General features: G+C 43.3%; 1 protein-coding gene across 3 annotated transcripts in view; it reads left to right on the plus strand.

The window, feature by feature from the left end:
- Nucleotides 1-20,258, plus strand: part of pde9aa (phosphodiesterase 9aa) — a 138,395-nt gene that overhangs the window by 81,279 nt on the left and 36,858 nt on the right. For all 3 annotated transcript variants that reach the window (XM_084022263.1, XM_084022265.1, XM_084022264.1), the window contains one exon: nt 19,383-19,467. In XM_084022263.1, coding sequence (XP_083878389.1) covers nt 19,383-19,467 — 85 coding nt within the window. The remainder of the gene's footprint in view (nt 1-19,382; nt 19,468-20,258) is intronic.

The following is a 20,258-nucleotide window of genomic DNA, read 5'->3' on the forward strand; positions in this document are numbered from 1 at the left end:
AACTGGGTCTATGACACCAAATTTTTCTTTGAAATAGGACAACCTTTTGTGATCTGATCCCAGACACCCACTCTGGGAAATAGAGCCGAGTGGATTGAGGCCGTGTAAAGCGTCTGTTACCAAAGTTACAGTGTTTTCATCAACGTTACAACTGTGCTGGCTTAAGACCTTTTTTACTGTATTCTCATTTAGTTCACCAATTAAAACACCAATGTCATAAAATTCACTGACTATTTCTTGAGTGGCTAATTTGGAAACATGCAGGACTGCTTGCATTCGCAAAAGTAACGATGCAAGTCTTTCCTGAATTTTTTCAGTGGCGTTATGGTACTCTGGTTCATTATCAGAATTATCCTCAAGTGGCACATGAAAAACATTTTCAGCAACATGTGACTGTGATTCAGCCGTTTCACATTCTGGCAATTCACGTTCTTCGACAGTGATCTCTGTCTTTAAGTCTTTTAAAGTACAATGTGGGTGACAACGAGATTTATGTGATGTAAAACTTGAGTAAACGCTTGATTTGAAAAGACAGTGAGTAAAAGGACAGGTAACAGTCTCCCTATTCCTCAGGTGCTTCCCAAGATGAGCAATATATTGTTTTAGGCTGACTGCCTCTTCAAAGTCACACAACAAGCATTTTACTTTAAAGCCAACAAGTCCACTACTCTGTTCTATGAGCCCATGATCTCTCAAGTGGACCTGCAAGGATTGTTTAGATCTGAAATACTGTGCACAGTCTTTGTATATGCAGGGTAGTGGACAATTTCTTCCGTAATGTCTGTGGCTATTTTGGTAATGTTCAATGATTCTCTTACGATTTCCACAAAAAAAAGTACAAAGTTTACAAGTCCACTTCATTCAACATTAAAACAAAGAAGAAACAACAGGCAGAAAAAAAAAGTCAGTTGTCATCATGTAGACCTATGGGAAAAAATTATACCAAAAAAAAAAAAAAAAACACTCCGTTATGAACGCCATTACAATCCTAAGCCTTATTTTTCTTTCACATTTCCTGTTTCGACTTTAAACATTATCATTGAGCTTTCATTTTATATTAAATTGTTCTAGCACCCTTTTTTTATAATCTCCTATGATCCCCTCACAACAATCTGTTACCCCCAGGTTAAGAACCACTAGTATAATGCTGTCCAAATGAAGCTTCGTGAAGCATTTTCTTTATTTTCTGAGCCCAATAGATGGCGCTCTACGCCATCTATTGGGCTCAGAAAATAAAGAAAATGCTTCATGAAGCTTCATTTGGACATCACTAATGCCCTGACAAACATCTCAATTAATAATTTGTTGTTTGCATATCTTACCATTTCATTGATGCAACTCGCATGCAAGTTTCAACAGCACTTTATTACTAATTTAGATTATCTAGGGTGTGGTTGTATGAGGTACTTATTCAAGGTCAGTGTATTACCTTTCATAGATGCCGTTCAGCCGGGCCCTTTACGGAGAAGCAGCAGCAGGAGGACCGGTGCAGGAAGCTCCGCAATGTACTGCTGTGGACAGTCAGCAACAATTTATTTAACATCTAAAGAGATGAAGTTTTAATTTTTTTCCCCCCATTAGTATATCCAAAGCAGCACCAACGTCTAGCATTTATGAGGGATGTGCTTGACTAGCTGGTTAAATGGAGCTTGACTTGCTGGTCAGTACGAGAAATACAAGTCGGTTAAACTAATTATTTTATCAATCTAATGTTACATGTACAGTTAAACTGTTGCGTCTAAGATGCAGCCAGCCGCCAACCGGGGATTCAGACCAGTAGATGGCAGCCCCCATCTCTCCCTGTGCTATTTGAGCAAAAGGGACTACCAGTAGATTGAATAAAAACGAGATTTTGTGTCTATTTGAACCTATAAAATACTAGGTTCATTTATTGAAAAAGTCTCCTCTTTGGCTCCGCAGCTGCCATATTTGCTTGCCAGTTACTGCACGCTTGGTGGGCTGCCACTAGGAGGATGATTGACAGGCGCTCTCCTTCATACATTCACGCGCACACTTCATGGCTGTACCTGATTGGACGATCGCTTTCACTGGTGGCCTGTCTGCTCCCAGATTTCAAACCGACCAACATGGCGGCTCGTTTGGAAACTCTCTCTTATTTTACGGAAATAGTTCACCGAAAGGTGTTTCTGAAAACATTTTAAGCGAGAAATAAGCTATGCAGTTGCTGAATCTGTCTTTAATTTAGATCGACACGGGTCAGTTTAAAAGATTTTCGACAGCTTGCGGGAGGCTGCGGCGCCCCGTCTCTCCACACTCGCTGCTACACAAAGGCATTGCACGGCTGACAATAAATGGGAAGCGTGGAAATAACGCTGCCTGTGGAGACTAGTTGACATGACATTGAAATATTTCACTTCAGGTGAAAACAAGCTCTCAACTTAATCACTCTGATAAACATTACTCACAAAATGTCAAGAGATGAAATATTCAGACACTTACTTTGCTTGTTTAACAGAAAAAAATATAGAAGACTTTATGTAACGTTAGCGAGAACCGAAGGCTTCTGGTGCTATAGCACTGCTAACGTTACCCACACTGGGCAAACTATGCGATTACCGTTTAAAATGGCCATTATTACACACCCGACAAACAGTTGACTAGACACGTTATTTTTTTTCCACTGCAGGTGTGTGTGTGTGTAGCGCACACCCGTCACCCTCCCCCCACTGCCAGCTCGTTAACATTACGTACCGCAGGCTATCTCAACTTAATTACCGGTAGTCTTAAAAATAAACATAAACTCACAAAACGTCAAGAAATTATACATCTGTATACTTACTTTAATTATCAAACAGAAAAATACAAGTGTACACCTTCAGAATTCAAGTTTCTGTTTTAGTTTTTATCAAAGACTAGCTTAATTAACGTTCCTTGTTAAACCACCACAAAACATTTCTGAACTCGACAGAAAAACAAAAGAAAACTCACCAAAGTGTCTTGACTCTTTTCTCTTTGCTCCGGCAATCACTGTCTGTGGTGTATAGATGTTGAAATAGTGTCCACGCTCAAACAAAATGTCGTCCGACAAGGGGGATGGAAGGGACGGAGCACATGTATCGACGGCCAGCGGCTACCCATAATGCATTGCAAGTCACAAAAAACGTGACTAAAGTCAAGTTGACATACATTACTAATTCAGTTGGACCTGGATTTTCAATTGAGCATTTATTTTGTAGTTGAGACGTTTTTAACAAGTAATTTCATGTTATTATAACAACCTCAGTTATCATTTGTCCTACTGACATAGGATAATATGTCAAGTTAACAAACAGTCAAAATCACAATTTACAGTGTAGTACTGTTAACTACAAGATTTGTATTTTGAACTTTAAACTGCAATAAAATTATGAAAGATCAATTTTTGCCCAAAAATGTTTTCATTGTTTCCATGAAAGGGTTCTCGTTTCATTTATATCATGATTTAATTAATCACAATTAAAAATTAACCCTTAAGGGACTGTTTGTTATTTATGGAATTGACCACTGGAGGAAAATAGGGGGGGGGGGGTTCTGCTTAATATTCTTGGTTGAGGAGTGGGTCACCCAACAATTTTTAGTCTGAGGGGTTTTATGGTTTTCTTTGACTTTAGGGTGAGATTTCCTAGGCAGGGCCAGGTTCGACTAACAGGATCGTTGGGTTGACCAGCCTGGGTTGGACAATTTTGTTTTATTTCTATTTCTCCTTCCTATTAAAACTTTAAGTTGCTAAAGGTTGAATTTACTAGACGTGCAACTTTGTTTAAACCACTGCATCCTCCCAATTGGATTGGAGTACCTAAGGGCGGTCGCCTGAAGGCAGAGGGGCCGTGAGAGAGTTTCCCTGTCCTAATGCAAAGATGGATTTTGAAGTTGCTAAGAAACTGCCTGGCCGGGTTTTCGCTCACACACTCCACAAAATTAACTAATGATTATGCTTGAGATCAGCATAAACAGGAGGGAATGTTATAAGAATTTGATATAACCTCATGTCTAAAGCCCAAGTTATGCTTCCGCGTCGACACAACGCAAGGGGGCTTGCGGACCCCTTACGTCCTTGCGGACCCCCCTTACGTCCAACGCAACGGCCTGACGTGCACCTCCCAAAAATCCTAGATGCGCGTCGAGGCGACGCAACACCAACACAGCGGCATTGGCTGTGATTGGTCCGCTAACTACATCCGCTGGAGACCGCTTTCCGGTTTCCACTCATAAACACCGCCATTTAAACTTTTAATAGGCTACTTTTATTGTTTTCACCTCGTTTTATTGTTTGCACCTTGTCGCTTTTGCACAAAGAAATAAAACACCAAGTTCTGAAAAATTGTGGATGTTTAAAGCCGGAAAGTAAACAAATAGGCTATAACGAGGCTACGACGATATACGTCAAGAGTCTCGGTCGGTCGGTCAGTCTTTACAAAAAACATAGCGCCCTTTACTGGTGTGGCATTGAATTGCATTTCGACACGTAAACCCAACGCAGAACCATCACGGTCTCCCAGCAACTGCGTGGCCATTGCGTGGCCATTGCGTGATCACTACGCGGAAGCATAATCAGGGCTTTAGGTATGACTAATTGTTATCAGGGACCTTGTGCACATGATGTCTTGTTCTACACGAAGGTTAACTGTCAATGTCTTATGTCCTGAGCCCTTTAAAAAGACTCAAGTCACAACACTGATTTGAGCACTTCCTCTGTAGCATCCTCACACATTGTTGCATTGTAACTGCTCCTCTTGGCCAAGATTAAAGTCCGACGTTGACTTTGCTTCTCTGTCTCTGATCTCCTTGGGTGAATTTGTCCGTTCATGAAAAAATTATTTTAACACTCAGCTTGTCTCTAACAAACTGTTATTCAATATCAAACTTTGGAGACTTTTCTACTGTAATGTAAAATCTTTATGCTCAAATTAAGATTATTATTTGATTGGGTTGTGTAATACTTAAAAGTATGACAAAAATGTCTTCAATATTATGCTATCATATGTTTTCATGGTTTAAGACATTAAAAGCATGTTCAACTTACATTCAATGACTTATTGCCTCTGTAACTACAACTGTGCTACATTTTAATGTTTTCGTAAGGCTAAATTTATCAGTAGCATTTAGTCATATGTAAGTCTGTAAATGGTAAAAAACAATTGAATTGCCCTCCTGTGATGTTTACTAGTAGGCTGTTAGGACATGCAGTACCAAAAACGGCCACAAAACCCCACCAATATCAGCATTTAAACAAATCACTGCGACAAATTGAGGCAAAACACCCTACCGATTTTTTAATATGATTTTAACAAGAATATGATCTTTCAAAAAAAGTAAGTTTGGACCTGATACTACTACAGTTTTTTGGAATATGACTCTGAAGTTGGGCAAAGATGTGTTTACTTTCATTTTTTAGCCTTAATAGCTGTGAAACTAATCATCTAAGAGATACCATATTTTGAAGAATGCTTAAGCTAACACCAGAGATAGAGGCAGAAGTGATAGAAGTCTTTTATCTGCAAAAATGGGAGCTCAACAACTCTTAAAATTTGCTACCTCATTTCGACAAGCCACATTTTGGGAGAAGTTTAAGTACCTTCCATACTAGGTTCTCATTGAGCTACACCCCTGATATTCCATGTCTGGAGGCATCTGGAGGATTTTTCCAATTAACAAGTGTGTCTTTGTACTATAATTTTTACAGGACATTCTGAGATGGTCAGGTGGGAGGCATTTGATGAAATGACATGGAATGACCCATTATACGACTATTAACTTACGCATTCAGACTGTTAGCAAGTTTTTGCGACTGGAGCAGATGTTCATCACACGATGTTCTTGATGTGAAATATTAATAACTGACCATTTGTTATTCAATATTCGTGATGTGACATATTGAGTTGATAAATTAGCTGGGGGGGTTATGCATAAAGTGATGAGAGGTCTGAAAATCCCTCTGGTGGGTCTTAAAATAAATAACGTACACTCCCTTAGATGCCAGTTTTGATCACATCCCACTAACCGCTTTTTAAAAAAATACACTTTAATTCAATATTCTAAAAACAAATTTTTACTTTGATTATTATTAATATCACCGACTGACCCATCTGAATAATAAGTTAGAAGATTGATTTTGATGCATTATTATTTTTTGTATAATGTCAGATTGAAAAGAAAAGTTATGTTGGTACTGTTAACTACAAGATTGGTATTTTAAACTTAAAACTGCAATAAAATGATCAAAGATCGATATTTTTTTCATTTATTCATGAAGGGGTTCTTGTTTAATTTATATCATGATTTAATTGATCACAATTAAAAATTAACCCTTTAGATGCCAGTTTTGATCATATACCACAAACTGCTTTTAGAAAAATACACTATAATTCAATATTCTAAAAACAATGTCATTAGGCATGTTTGTTCCTCAGTGGAAAACCATGATATGCATAAATTCAAATCAAATCAATCAAAAATGTGAGGCCTTTCCTTAAAAATGAATGCAAAACATGATGAAAATCCAGATTGCATCATTAACTACACATCAAAACCATTTTAGCTGAAAACAATTAATTTCACAGGGATGCCAATTTGTTGTAACGGCACCATAGAGGCAGTCCCGGCGGCATGGGCGGGCATTGGCGGGCCGTGCCCGCTCACAGAGTCAGCCGTGCCCGCCCTGGGCTGGAAGCTGTTTAAATTATTTGGGTTTTGTTTTTTACCTCGGAGTGGCCAACGCTATCTCGGTTTGTCGATCATACAATTCAACCAATCCAACCAACGAACCAAGGCAACTAGCTGGCCAATTACAGGTGTTGGGGGGGCGGGTCACTGAGTTAACAACAAGTTATTTAGCTGTGGTGTTCGGCATGGATGTCCGTATTTTTCCCCAAAAAATACGCAGACAAGAAGTGAGGACGCGAACGGGAGCGAGCAGGAAGCAACGATATTCACTTGTACTGGAAACGTCAGCACCGAAGTCAACCGTAACACTGGAGTAAACATTCATGCTAGGAGAGGTAGCTCCCTAGCTGCTGTAGCTACCTCTCCTAGCATGAGTTCAGTGTTCAGGTTGACATCAGTGCTTCTGTTTCCAGTAGAAGTGAAGCTGTATGGTGCTATCTGCAAGCCACAACCCTTGTTGCCGGTCTTCTTGAATAAATGCTCGAGTTGCATAAATGGACACAGCACTACACTATTTTGTTTGTTTTTTAGATTTTGGGATGAACTGCCCCTTTTTAGTAAAAGGAAAATTACTTCTCCGCACTGTAGCAGTGGTCACGAAGCCATTGTTCTGCCTGAAGCAAATAAAATGTAGGTTGAAAAACTTTGCCCCCCTGAAAAAATGTAATGCCCCCCCCTACATTTTTTTCTGCAGCTAGGTCTGCATAGAGGTGAGTGGGGGATGGGCTAAAACGGGGCAATTTTGTGATTGACTTCATTTTTACAAAACGTAATGAAATTTGCTCAGGGAAGTGGGAAATTACAGGAAAAATACATTTTCACTTTAATTTAAAAGGGGGGGTTCCATTATGACCAAAAAACTTGGTTATAATGGAAGTCTATGGAACAAATCTTGTAGTTAACAGTGCCAACATAACTTCTGATTATACCACATTATACAAAAAGTAATAATGGCCACAATCAATCTTTTCACTTATTATTCAGATAGGTCAGCGGGTGATAATAATAATAATCAAAGTCAATTTTGTGTTTTGAATATTAGATATACAAACAACACATAACAATTTTGAAAAGTTGTCTGACGTAGAGGGGGAAAAAAAAAAACATAGTAACATAAGTACATACTGTATGACAAATTTTTTCAGATTCTCCGATAGTTTGTGAGCTACGTTCTGTGTTAAAAAAGTGAACTAGCATTCATGTGTTTGGCTGCTAGTATAGAATCTAATGTAAAGTATTGATTATTTTCTGAATATGGATTTTGTTGACAACCCTATCTGGTAGTGTGTGACTCTCAGCAGTGGCTGACTCTGTGTTGCAGCCTGCCCTTCTGAAAATGAAGTTCCCACACAACTAAACTACATTGTGAATTAGTGTTGAGACTTTAAGCACACCCAGGGAAAATTATTATTTAAATTATAAATTAAAATGGGAACGAGTGATGTATTTAATGATCGTATATTACGTTACGTGCGCATGCGCAGCCTCATTACAAACTTTATTTATGGCACCTGGGAACCATTTCACCCCGACCATCATCAGGAGCACACAGCCCGTTGGTATGAAACTGCCTAGTAACATTGTCAAGACTTATGTACTGAGTAGAGATGGGCAAATGAAGCCTCGTGAAGCTTTTGAGGCTTCTTCCTGATTGTACCGAAAAAAGATTCGAAGCTTCAAAGCTTCACAGAAAGACCCTACCAGTGACATCTAGTGGTCAGCTGCAGTTATAGCAGCAATGAACCTCTAAATGATTCACACATCATTGCTTCCAGTTCCAACACAAAAGCAATAAAGTCATTATTAAGCAGTTGTGTCAAAGGTCTCTCAGAACGCTATGAAGCAGGGGGGAGCACTGGGCATCTTGCGTCTCGTTATAACGAATGAAGGCGCGCCAAAACTTCGAATCAGTCACCTCATTTCCGGTGGTTCGTTGTGACGTATGAAGCGTCAAACGTCATCGGTCACGTGATCGCGGAGATTTGATACAAGCCTCGACACAGCGTTTCGAACCAGCCTGCTTCAATAGAGTGAAGCAGGCTTCGGAGTCTCGGTGTCAAACGTCCCATCTCTAGTACTGAGCGTTTACCTCTGTGTCGGCATTAATTAGCGCTCGGCGACCCGGTTTCCGTAGCGTTTATCGTTGTTCGTCATTCGCGTCGCGCTGATTGTTTGGAGCACTCTGCTGGTTTCTGGTGGCGGTGGTGAGGCGGTGGTTTGGTTATCCACGGTGAAGTTATGCTGCATTTGTATGCGTTTGCGATTTGTTTGGATGAGGCACGTGGTGGCATGGGTTCTGTGTCCTGTGCGTCCATAGCAACCAGTGGCGGTGGAGAGTCACTGTGCGCATGCTCCTCTAGCGCTATGCATTCTGGGTGATGGAGTCACTGTGGTTTGAGCCAGATTTGCTGCATTTGGTGGTGGTGCTGGCTTCTTTTGATTTAGTATTTACATTAACATTATGTCATATTATTTAAATGATGGTATGTGTGAATAATATATTGCCATTTGTTGTTTGTTGTATTTCAGGTTTATGACCTGTGGTATCTTCATTTCATTTGAAAATAAAACAGTCATAAACCAGGGTTCTCCTGGTTTATGACTTTATAAAGAAATGGATAATGCAAAGACCAGAAAATTAGTCAGGAGACTAACCATCTGATAAGCTAACAGTCCGCCCATAAAGCTGCCTGCTAATCTGCTGACGTACTGGGCAAATAATTGAGTGAAAGCCAAGAGGAGGACAGAGTCTACATTTAAAGGACTACTTTAACCCCAGCTGGCGGAGAACACTTGAAATTATTAACGCTAGAAAAGTCGACAAGATGGCAGCAACAGAGGAGGAGCTGGAGAAGCTAAAGCAGAAGCGGTCAGCAGCCCAAACTGCATTCACTAAAAGAGCCAATCACCTCACCTCCAGACTTAATGCACTGGGAGAAGGTGAAATGAGAAGTGAGTGGAGGAACTTCAAAGTGGAGCACTCCAGGGTCAGAGATGCGGGGTTTGAGTATGCCACGGCCTTGAGAGAAGTGGACAGCGATGAAGTAAAGAAGAAGGCGGAGAACATTGACGAAAAAACAGCAGAATGTGACCATAAGTTTGATGAAATTGAACAAACCATCCTAATCAGCTTCTGGACAAGGTTCGCTGAGGAGGTTATTACCACCCTCGCTAGAGAGGCTGGATCAGCCATGGAAAAGGCAGAGGCAACTGACCACCACCGTATGACCGGGAGGGAACGTGAACTGATTCATAGGAACCTGGAACGGGAGGTCTACAGCCTCAAACAAGGATTGGATGAGTGGAAAGACTTGATCCCTCGGTCCAAAGCAACAGAGTTAAAGGGCCAGATTCGGAAGTTGAAGATGCAGCGTGAAAAACTGTGGGATGAGTGGGCATGGCAAGGCGGCTCTCAGTCTGACGAAGAAGAAAAGCTGGTAAAAGGGAGGACTGTGGAGCAGGAGGAGCCAGTTGAGCCAGTCGGGGCTTACAAGTACAGGCCCCAGATTAGCCTAGAACGTGCACGCCTGCCCATGTTTTCTGGTAATATGAGGGATTTCTACCGCTGGAAAGCTGAATGGGAGGACTTGCAGCGTCTGGGAAACCCACATGGATTGGAAAATGTGGAGAAATTCCATCAATTGGGCAGCCTAGATGAAAAAGTCAAAAGGGACCTCGTATTGTCCAGCTGTGGATCCGCCAAAGACGTGTTCAGGCTCCTCGACAACAAGTATGGAAATAAGCCAAGAATAGTGCTGCTGATTGCGCAAGAAGTGCAAGGACTTCCCCCGATAAGGGGAAACCATCCGAGGAAGACGATCGAACTGATTCAAGCCGCGGAGAGAGCTCTTCGTGACCTACAAGTCCTAGGGGAGGAAGATGGGGTGAAGAACCGCGTGGTCGTGCAGTCGATTGAAAGTAAGCTTCGAGACTCCCTGAAAGAAAAGTGGTTAACACACAAAAATGACCCTGGGAGCGGGTTCTCACCACGCAACCACTTCGATTGTCTATTGCAGTACTTGAAAAAGCAGGAGGACATTCTCGAAGAGCTAGACCAGTTACAGCCTAGCTCGGCGGACAATACTGAGAGGTCAAGCGAAAAGAAAAAGGAAAGGAGGGCATTCACCAGAGCCGTGGCAGGAACCCAAAAGAGCTCTCAACCAAGCTCATGCATCGCATGTGGAGATGACGAGCATGGAGGACGGCTGTTTGCCTGCAGAGTCTTCAAGAAGCTCAATCTGACAGGCAAGAAGGCTCAGCTTAGAAGAGCAGGAGCATGCTGTAAGTGCTTGCGGCTTCATGGTGACGATGGTGGCTGCACACAAAAGTACCTATGTGCAAAGCGTGACTGTCAGAAAGAGGGCTTTTCAGACCACAATTATTTGCTCTGTCCGAAGCCTCAGATCAAGAAAAAAGAGGAAAAGGGCGGAGAGCAGAGCGATGCAAAATTGGGGAAAAGGGGGCTTGGACTAACCAACAAGCAGGAGGACCTCCTTGCCAAGCTTTCTCCAGAGCTGCGTGCAGAGTTCAAGGAAGCCTTTTCAAATAAGATCACGACAAAAGTGTGCGCCAGCACTGGTTGTGAGCCAAAAGAGTGCCCTGTCATAATGATGTTGCTGGATGTGACGGCAAACTCTGGCCAGCTAGTCGGTACGTTAATTGATCTAGCTTCAGATACTAATTATATCTCTAATAAAGCAGCTGAGCATCTTAAGCTAAATGGTGAGAACATTAAGTTGATTGTCCAAGGTGTTGGAGGGATGGAGAAAACCATTACTACCAAGAAGTATACCCTGAGGCTGAGAGTAAAAACCCCCAAAGGTGCAATTGCAGAGCACAAACTCATTTGTTACGGCTTGGAAGATGTTGCAAAGGTGAGCCAAGCCGTCACTCCAGAACAACTGAAAAAATTCTTCCCAAACGTTCCGCTCAAGGACCTGGTTCGGCCTGAAAAGATCGACCTGTTGGTTAGCCACAGGGAGGGTCGTCTGGTCCCACAGCCAGTCAAAGTAGTGGGAGACCTCGTCCTCTGGGATGGCCCCCTTGGGAAGACTGTTGGTGGAACACATCCTGACCTCTTGGAATTGATAGACCTAGCAGCGCATAGGTCCGAAACACATTTTGCGAGGTCAATGAGAACAGCTTCAAGGGCGTACAAAGAGATTCTTGTGGGAACGGAAGGACCAAGCAGAGTCTCGGTGGAGAGAGAAAATACGACCCTCCGAAACACTGCAACTACCAACAAAGAAGTCCTTGAATGGTTCAAGTGGGACAGTGTTGGCGCCGCCTGTCACAGGCCTGTGATCCTCAATGTTGTGGCTGCAGATGCGGTAGGTGCCCCCCTGGAGGCAAGGAAATGACTCTAGGAGAGGAAAGAGACTTACACAAGATAGAAGAGTGTCTCACCTACGTGCAAGCTGACAAGCACAGCGAATCCCCTCACTGGGACGCAGCTTACCCGTGGAAAGGAGACCCAGCAATGTTGCCTGACAATCGACGTGCAGTGGAAGAAACCTTTTTAAACACCGAGAAACGACTGGAGAGGGAGCCGGAATGGAAGGCTGCATACAGAGAACAGATCCAGGATATGGTCTCAAGAGGGGCTGCCGTTCAACTCACCCAAGAGGAAATCGACAGCTGGAAGGGACCCAAGTGGTATATCAGTCATTTGGTTGCTCCTAATCCTCACTAAACCACTACCCCTGTAAGAATTGTCTGGAACAGTAGCCAAGAATTCATGGGGATAAGTTTAAATGACCTACTGCACAAGGGTCCTGACGTCCTAAATCAGATAAGGGGCGTGCTTCTGAGATTCAGGACTGGGTTGTACGCCGCCCTGGGTGATGTGAAAAAAATTTACAACTCTGTCAGGCTAGAAGACAAAGAAGTACATCTCCCTCGATTCCTCTGGAGAGACAACCCTGAGGAGGTAATTGGAGTCTTCGCTGTCGTCAGGGTCAACATCGGTGATAAACCTGCTGGCTGTATCGCCCAGGTGGCTATGAGAGAAACAGCCAACCTGCCTCAGTTTGTAGCTATGGTTGAAGAGCGCCGAGTTTTGGTAGAAGATAGTTATGTGGACGACATCTTGACATCCCACAATGACTTGCAGATACTGGAGAAAATCACCAGAGGAGTGGAAAAGATTTTAAAGGCTGGAGGCTTCTCCCTTAAACCTTGGGTCGTATCAGGCCAAAGTGGGAGGTCCGCAGCCACAGCTGATGCCAATACCAGTAAAATAACTGTGAATGTGCCCAAAACTCTGGTGTTACCCAACCAGATGCGGGACGAGGAAAGCAAAGCACTTGGAGTTGGCTATGAACCAGAGACTGCCAAACTTCGTGTGATGGTGTCTGTAAATTTCTCAAAGAAGAGAGGAAAGATGAGGACAGGAGTCAATTTGCACGAAGAGGAAGTCAGAGGTAAAACTCCAAACCCATTGACCCGTCGGATGCTTCTGAGCCAAATCGCTGGATTCTACGACCCCATTGGTCTTGCCACACCCGCAAAGCAGAAAGGGGTGATGCTTGTGAGAGAAGCTTACCAAGAAGCGAGTATAGGCAATCCAGCTAAAGACACTTGGGATAACCCACTGTCACCAAAACTAAGGGAGGCTTCCATAAGACTCCTCGAAGAGTATGTGAGACTTGCCCAAATCAAGTTCGAAAGAAGCCTCACACCAACTGGAGCCATAGGCCATCCAATGGGAGTCACATTTTCAGATGGGAGTGAGGCTTCCTATGGGGTGGTGCTCTATCTCCGTTGGGAGACACAGGATGGGGTCGTAGTAAGGCTGGTTGAGTCAAAAGCAAAGCTGGCCCCTCTCAACCAGAAAGGCGACGTGATTAAGGCAGAGGTATGTGGAGCTGTCTTTGCGATCCGTCTGAGAAAACACTTTGTGAAGCACTGCCGCATCAAGGTCACACGCTGGGTCCACATCGTAGATAGCCAAACAATCCTGGGAGCGATTCACAAGGATAGCTATGGCTACCAAACTTTCTTCGCCAATCACATCGGAGAGATCCAGAAGGCTGGACCAGTGGAAGACTGGAGGTGGGTTGAGGGCAACCTAAACATCTCAGACATCATCACAAGGGGAGCAACTCCTGAGGAACTCGGTGAAGGGTCAGAGTGGCAACAGGGCCCAGAGTTCCTGAGTTGGCCTGAAGTTGAGTGGCCTGTAAAGACGGCTAGTGAGATAGTGACCAGCATTGCTGATGACATTAAAAGGTTGCAAAGAAAAGCGTTCTCAGCGGTAGTCACCAGGTCTCAGGCAGAAAGATTCCCAGGCCCCAGCACTACTGATGTTGGGGCTGACTTGGAAGACTCCGCACTGCAACCGCAGATGAAAGACCAAGGTCCAACTCCAGCAGTAGAGAGGCCAAAGAGGAAGCCCTGGGGTGTAGCTCTGGTGCGCCTTGTTGGGCCCGAACGATTCAGTAGCTTGGCTTAACTGTGTGGAACAATCGCCTGGGTTCAAAGAGCTGCTGAATCCTGGCTGAGCTACCAAGCTTCAAGTTCGGCAAAGTGGGAGGTGAGAGGCCCCAGGCTGTCTGTGGAAGAGAGAAAGGCGGCCTTCCAAGACCTAGCCCTTTCAGCCCAAGACGGCGTGAACTTTCAAGATACAACCTTAAGCCGCCTTGTAGTAATCAAGGATGACATCAATGGACTGCTACTTTGTGGTGGTAGAGTCCAATCTTGGAATGAAGACGGAAACCGCTGTACCATTAATCCCATTCAATCAGTCGTGGCTGGGGGCCTTGCTTGCTAAGGAAGCCAGGCTGCCAGAAATGGCACAGAGTGGCAATGGGACTTTCATCCTGCGGACTCGCCACACAGGAATGGAGCAGCAGAGGCAGCTGTCAAGCTCATTAAAAGAGCTCTTAACAGTCTTGGCGGAACAACTGGCTGCTACACCTGGGGGGGAGTTCCAGACCCTTCTCTACTCGGCAGCCAACTTGACTAATGAGCGACCCATCGATGCTAGGGCACAAGAGCAAGAGGAATCAGTGGAGTACTTAACCCCCAACTCCCTTATCCTGGGGCGCACCAGACAGGGAGGAGACATACACGGGATCGACATGGAAACCCACTCTTGGCGCAGACTGAGGGCTGTCCAGGCGGGAGTCGACAGGTTCTGGACGAAATGGAGTGAACTGGCAGGACCAAACTTGTTCATACGTCACAAGTGGCACCGAGCAGAGAGAAATGTCAAGCCAGGAGATGTAGTCTGGATTGCAGACCAGAATGCTCTAAGAGGGCAGTTCCGGCTCGGCCGGGTTGCTACAACGTATCCAGACGAGAAGGGGGTTGTCCGGGATGTGGACATAACAACCTGCATGGGCCTCCCTGCTTCCATGGGTCCCAGGGCACGGAAAAAGAACTCTGCCATGCCCACGACCATCGTCATTCGCAGGGATGTGCGGAGGTTGGTGGTCTTGATTCCTGCTGAGGACTAAGGAGAGGTAAGATAAGTCCTCGCCATGGGTACCCAAAGACTCTGTGTTCTTTGATTAGTTAGCGGGTAACCCTGGGAGGCAACTGAGTGCTTCAAGGGCAAACCTACACTCAGTAGGAGGAAAGGTGGTGGAGCCTACCTCCTTAGTTAGTACATTTTGTTTGAGCGTTTCAATCGTGGATGCCTACAAAGGCTGGACTTTAGTTCGACATTGTTCTAAGAGACTCTAAAGACTATTATGTTTATTGTGCCCTCCTTGGATCTTCGATCAGTCGGCCAAGTGGGAGGTGTTGAGACTTTAAGCACACCCAGGGAAAATTATTATTTAAATTATAAATTAAAATGGGAACGAGTGATGTATTTAATGATCGTATATTACGTTACGTGCGCATGCGCAGCCTCATTACAAACTTTATTTATGGCACCTGGGAACCATTTCACCCCGACCAGCATCAGGAGCACACAGCCCGTTGGTATGAAACTGCCTAGTAACATTGTCAAGACTTATATGTACTGAGCGTTTACCTCTGTGTCGGCATTAATTAGCGCTCGGCGACCCGGATGCCGTAGCGTGTATCGTTGTTCGTCATTCGCGTCGCGCTGATTGTTTGGAGCACTCTGCTGGTTTCTGGTGGCGGTGGTGAGGTGGTGGTTTGGTTATCCACGGTGAAGTTATGCTGCATTTGTATGCGTTTGCGATTTGTTTGGATGAGGCACGTGGTGGCATGGGTTCTGTGTCCTGTGCGTCCATAGCAACCAGTGGCGGCGGAGAGTCACTGTGCGCATGCTCCTCTAGCGCTATGCATTCTGGGTGATGGAGTCACTGTGGTTTGAGCCAGATTTGCTGCATTTGGTGGTGGTGCTGGCTTCTTTTGATTTAGTATTTACATTATCATTATGCCATATTATTTAAATGATGGTATGTGTGAATAATATATTGCCATTTGTTGTTTGTTGTATTTCAGGTTTATGACCTGTGGTACCTTCATTTCATTTGAAAATAAAACAAACACGAGTCATAACAATATGTGCTTCCTGGTAAGCCTTTTCGGAGGGCCCAGTATTGGAAAATTCCGGACAATTAGGTTTCAAGGGAAGTTTGTTAGTTTGTTTGATAGTTTGTTATGGATTAAGGGTAAAAGAACACACAAGACTTTCACCTGGGGCCCTCAGAGTTAAATCAACTCTGAGTGTGTAAACTCTGAGTTACGCGCGTGCCTGCCGACTCTACAAAGCCATCATCAATGGAGCTCCAATACTACAATTCACCAGTTATTAGATATTACTGAGTGTTTATGTAGAAAACGAGCTCATCCTTAGAAAGCGGTCCAACGTAACTGCAGCAACGTAGAGATAGTTGGCGTGGCAGACATTTACGGCCTGACTTAATGCATATAACTGAATGGAACAGTCGATTGATCTAAGGGTGATAAGTCTTTATTTTCAGCACTGCAGAGCAATACTGTGGTGTTACTACGGTTAGCAGCGCTGCCTACGGTGCAGGCGACTGGTTCGACTCCCGTGGTTCACAAATATGCTTATCGAGAATTAAGCATAAGAATATTGCACAAATTCGTAGACTAAGGCATATGATTTTAATCACGTTTCACATATTAAACAGTAAATATAAATGGCTATTTCAACAAAGAAATGTCCTTTTTCGTTCGCAAAAGATCTCGCGGATTATGTCCGTGATATGAAATGTTGAAAATGTCGGAGCATTGTTTAGATATGTGATTAGTAGGAAAAACGGTAATTTCCTTCTAAGTAATCAAAATGATCTCCTGACGTAAAGCTGCTAGAATCATATTTATTTTCATATCGATTAGGGTGATGAGGAAAGGACGGCAATTTTTTTCATGTTAAAGAAAACCTACCAGCGAGCAGGTTAGGTTCACAGAGTCAGTTACTATGGTAACTGACCTAAAGGTTGAGTTACCTCTCTTTCTGGAACGTAAAACTCAGAGTGTTTGTTTTGTTCATTCACTTTTGCGACTGTGTGGTCGGCAAAGGTCGTGGTCCAGGAAACGTGATTGATAGTGCAGTTTAGTTGTATTGGAATGTACTTTTGTAGGAGACAGAGTTGGGTTCTTACAATGGAGGGAAATTAAACATTGTTCATATGCATATTCTACCCATATTGTAATGATACAAAGCTGCAAATGCATAGTGATTGCCCTCTACTGGTTGAAACACAGCTATTGCAACTAAATTTAGTAGATCTGGAGCCAGGTGATGTACAGTATATGGTGGCAGCTTTAGACACCAACCTTCACCCGTGAACAAATCATAATTGTTAAGAGTTTAAACCATAATCATAACTATAGTCAGCCTGCTAGTGTTTAGCATTTCACTTTAGCATTAGTGATTTGTATACGCTAATGTAAAGGCCATCATGAACGTTAAGTTAAAAACAGTGAAACCCAGTAAAAATGTAAAAATAATGTTGACCAAGCCCAGCAGTTCATGTGGTGCTTTTTATGTTCTGTGACTGTATGCTAGCTAGCAAACAAGCTAACTAGCAGATAGGGGGGTTTAGCTCAGGAGATAGAGCGGGTTGCCTGGCAACCGCAAGATTGCTGGTCGATCCCCGGCTCCTCCTAGCTGAGTGCCTGGTGTCCCTGAGCAAGACACCTCACCCTAATTGCTCCTGATGAGCTGGCTGTCGCCCTGCGTGGTTGACTCTGCCGTTGGTGTGTGAATGTGTGCGTGAATAGGTGAATGTCAGTCATTCCTGTAAAGCGCTTTGGATAAAAGCGCTATATAAATGAGGACCATTTACCATACAAAGGTTATGGAAAATGAGCTGACTATAGACGTGTCTCTCCACATGTTCATACTTCCATTTCAGCCAAAACTCAGGTATTTAATTACTCATGTCAATATATCAATATATATATATCAATTCATGAATAGATATTAGAATAACATGACTAAAGTCAGATAACCATTGCTACCTCTCATTAATTCAGAATGAACACAATGAAACACAAGCCTGTTGGGGGGACATTTTGTGCGTAAGGAGAGAAAAAATTGCTATTTATATATTCCAAAATTATGTATTTATTTTTCTTATGAGCTAAACTAACTTCAATATTATATTGAGAACGTTTGCATTCCTAATTTACACCTTCACTCAACCCCCCCCCCCTGTCAACCCTGTCCACAGTGGTCCGCATAAATCGTCCAAGTTTCATGAACCCACTTGTGAAAACAGGATTTCTTTCAGTAGCCCTCCCTGACTGGTTGTACTGTAGTAGTAGTTTCACATCTGACGCACTGCCACTTCACACACGCATGCTAATTGCCTGGATACCTGGTCGCTGTGGCAACAGCATGGCGCCCACACAGATCTCCATCCTCTCATGACTTTGGTCGCCATGGTCACCTATTTCATTGGGAGCTGGAGTGTTGTCGGAGGCGGCCTTTTCTGATTCAGTAGAAAGAGGTGGATTGATGGAGGTGGCAGAGTCAGACACAGATATGTGCCATGATTGATGAAACATTGTGGGTTTCTGTATAGATGTAAGCTCCACCACCTCTCCAGCGCGTTTAGCCAGAGTAAAGCGAATAAACACAAATGATCCCACAAATAAATACAACTGATCCTGTACCCAAACTCACAGGAGTAACGCAACACGAAAATGTGCTTTGCATTAAGACGTATCTGCACCTCAATCAGCTTCAACTGCCAGTTCTGAAAAGTAAGGCCAACCCTCAACTGCATAAAGTTGCATTTTCTCTACTGGCCATCAGGGGATGACTCCTCCAAAAATACATAAGTCTGATTGTATCGAAGTCAATATAAAAATGAGCCTACTTCTCACTTGATTTATTATCTCAGTAAAAATTGTAAACATGAGTTTATGGTCTTAATTGCTATTTTCAACTCTTTTTAAATCCAGCATGATTTTAATTTAGTAAGTTAAGGACCATTTAGAGTCAGATAGACCATAAAGCAGGTTATGCTTTAGGGCGGGGCTACCTGCTGATTGACAGGTCGCTGCAACGCTACCAATGCAGTTACCTACTTAAGATGACTTTAACACCTAGTTGTAAAGTTGACCTTATGAAGCTAACTTGCTACCAGCTTCACACAAGAATCAAGATGGAGCCAGATCCAGTATGGTTGCCTCTCGGGGGGACCCTCAACCGCTTCTGTTCATCAGATCCACCCATCCGCAGTCCATATATGTTTTTTGAAAACTGTTAACCTTGATAGGACTAATGTTGTTCTAATGGATAACATGTCTGTCTGCAGTGGAGGGAATGAAGGTGGTGGAGATTGAGAAATGTCGCAACAACATCAAGAAGCTCCGTGAGGAGATGGCATCCAGAAACAACAGGTAACAGCACCAGCAGAAGCAATTCTCTGCTCAGTAATCACTGATACTTTCCATTAGTAGCATCTACCTAGCTCCTGTCTTGCAGGGAGAGATAAATATCCTGGGACCACTCTATCCTGAGTAGTGGTTTCGAAGACCTGGTTGTTGCTTCTGTTGATAAGAGAGTGCTGCCTGGAGATCTGCTTTACTGTCAACAGTACTGTAAATGCAAATATGCAGGAACAAGTATTAGTGCAGTACTACCAAAATTAGTAGTTATTATCAATATTAATCCTAAAATATTTAGTTCATGAATGAATTGGTCGCTCTTCAGGAAATTAACCAGCCACTTCTTTGATATTCAATTAGTCTTTTCTGGCCAACGTTCTTCTAAATTGTGCAGCCCCAAAGTGTGACAAATAAATAAATACATATTATATAAATAATCATATGAGTAAACTGTGCAAAATGTATACATTAAAGGAAAAGTTCGGAATTTTGGACATAGGTCCTCATTTCCAACTTACCCGAGGTGATATAGGTCGGTGGAGACCGTTTTCAGCACAATTGGTCCAGTCCTTATATTTGCACAAGTCACCGTTGCTAACTGGTGTTGAGCTAGCGCACGTCAACGGTAACATCCAGCCTGTCACTAAAAACAGCTTTAACTGCTCCGCAGAACACCCGAGACAAATGTATTATAACGTCGGACTATCGATGTACATGTCAGTGTTGGTAGAATAATTAAAAAAATGTTTTTAACGCTGCTACGAGTACTAGCTGTCACGACTGTAGGGCGCTTAGGTTTCGTT

The sequence above is a fragment of the Eutrigla gurnardus genome (assembly GCF_963514095.1).
Source record: "Eutrigla gurnardus genome assembly, chromosome: 12".
In the NCBI taxonomy this organism is placed as follows: Eukaryota; Metazoa; Chordata; class Actinopteri; order Perciformes; family Triglidae; genus Eutrigla; species Eutrigla gurnardus.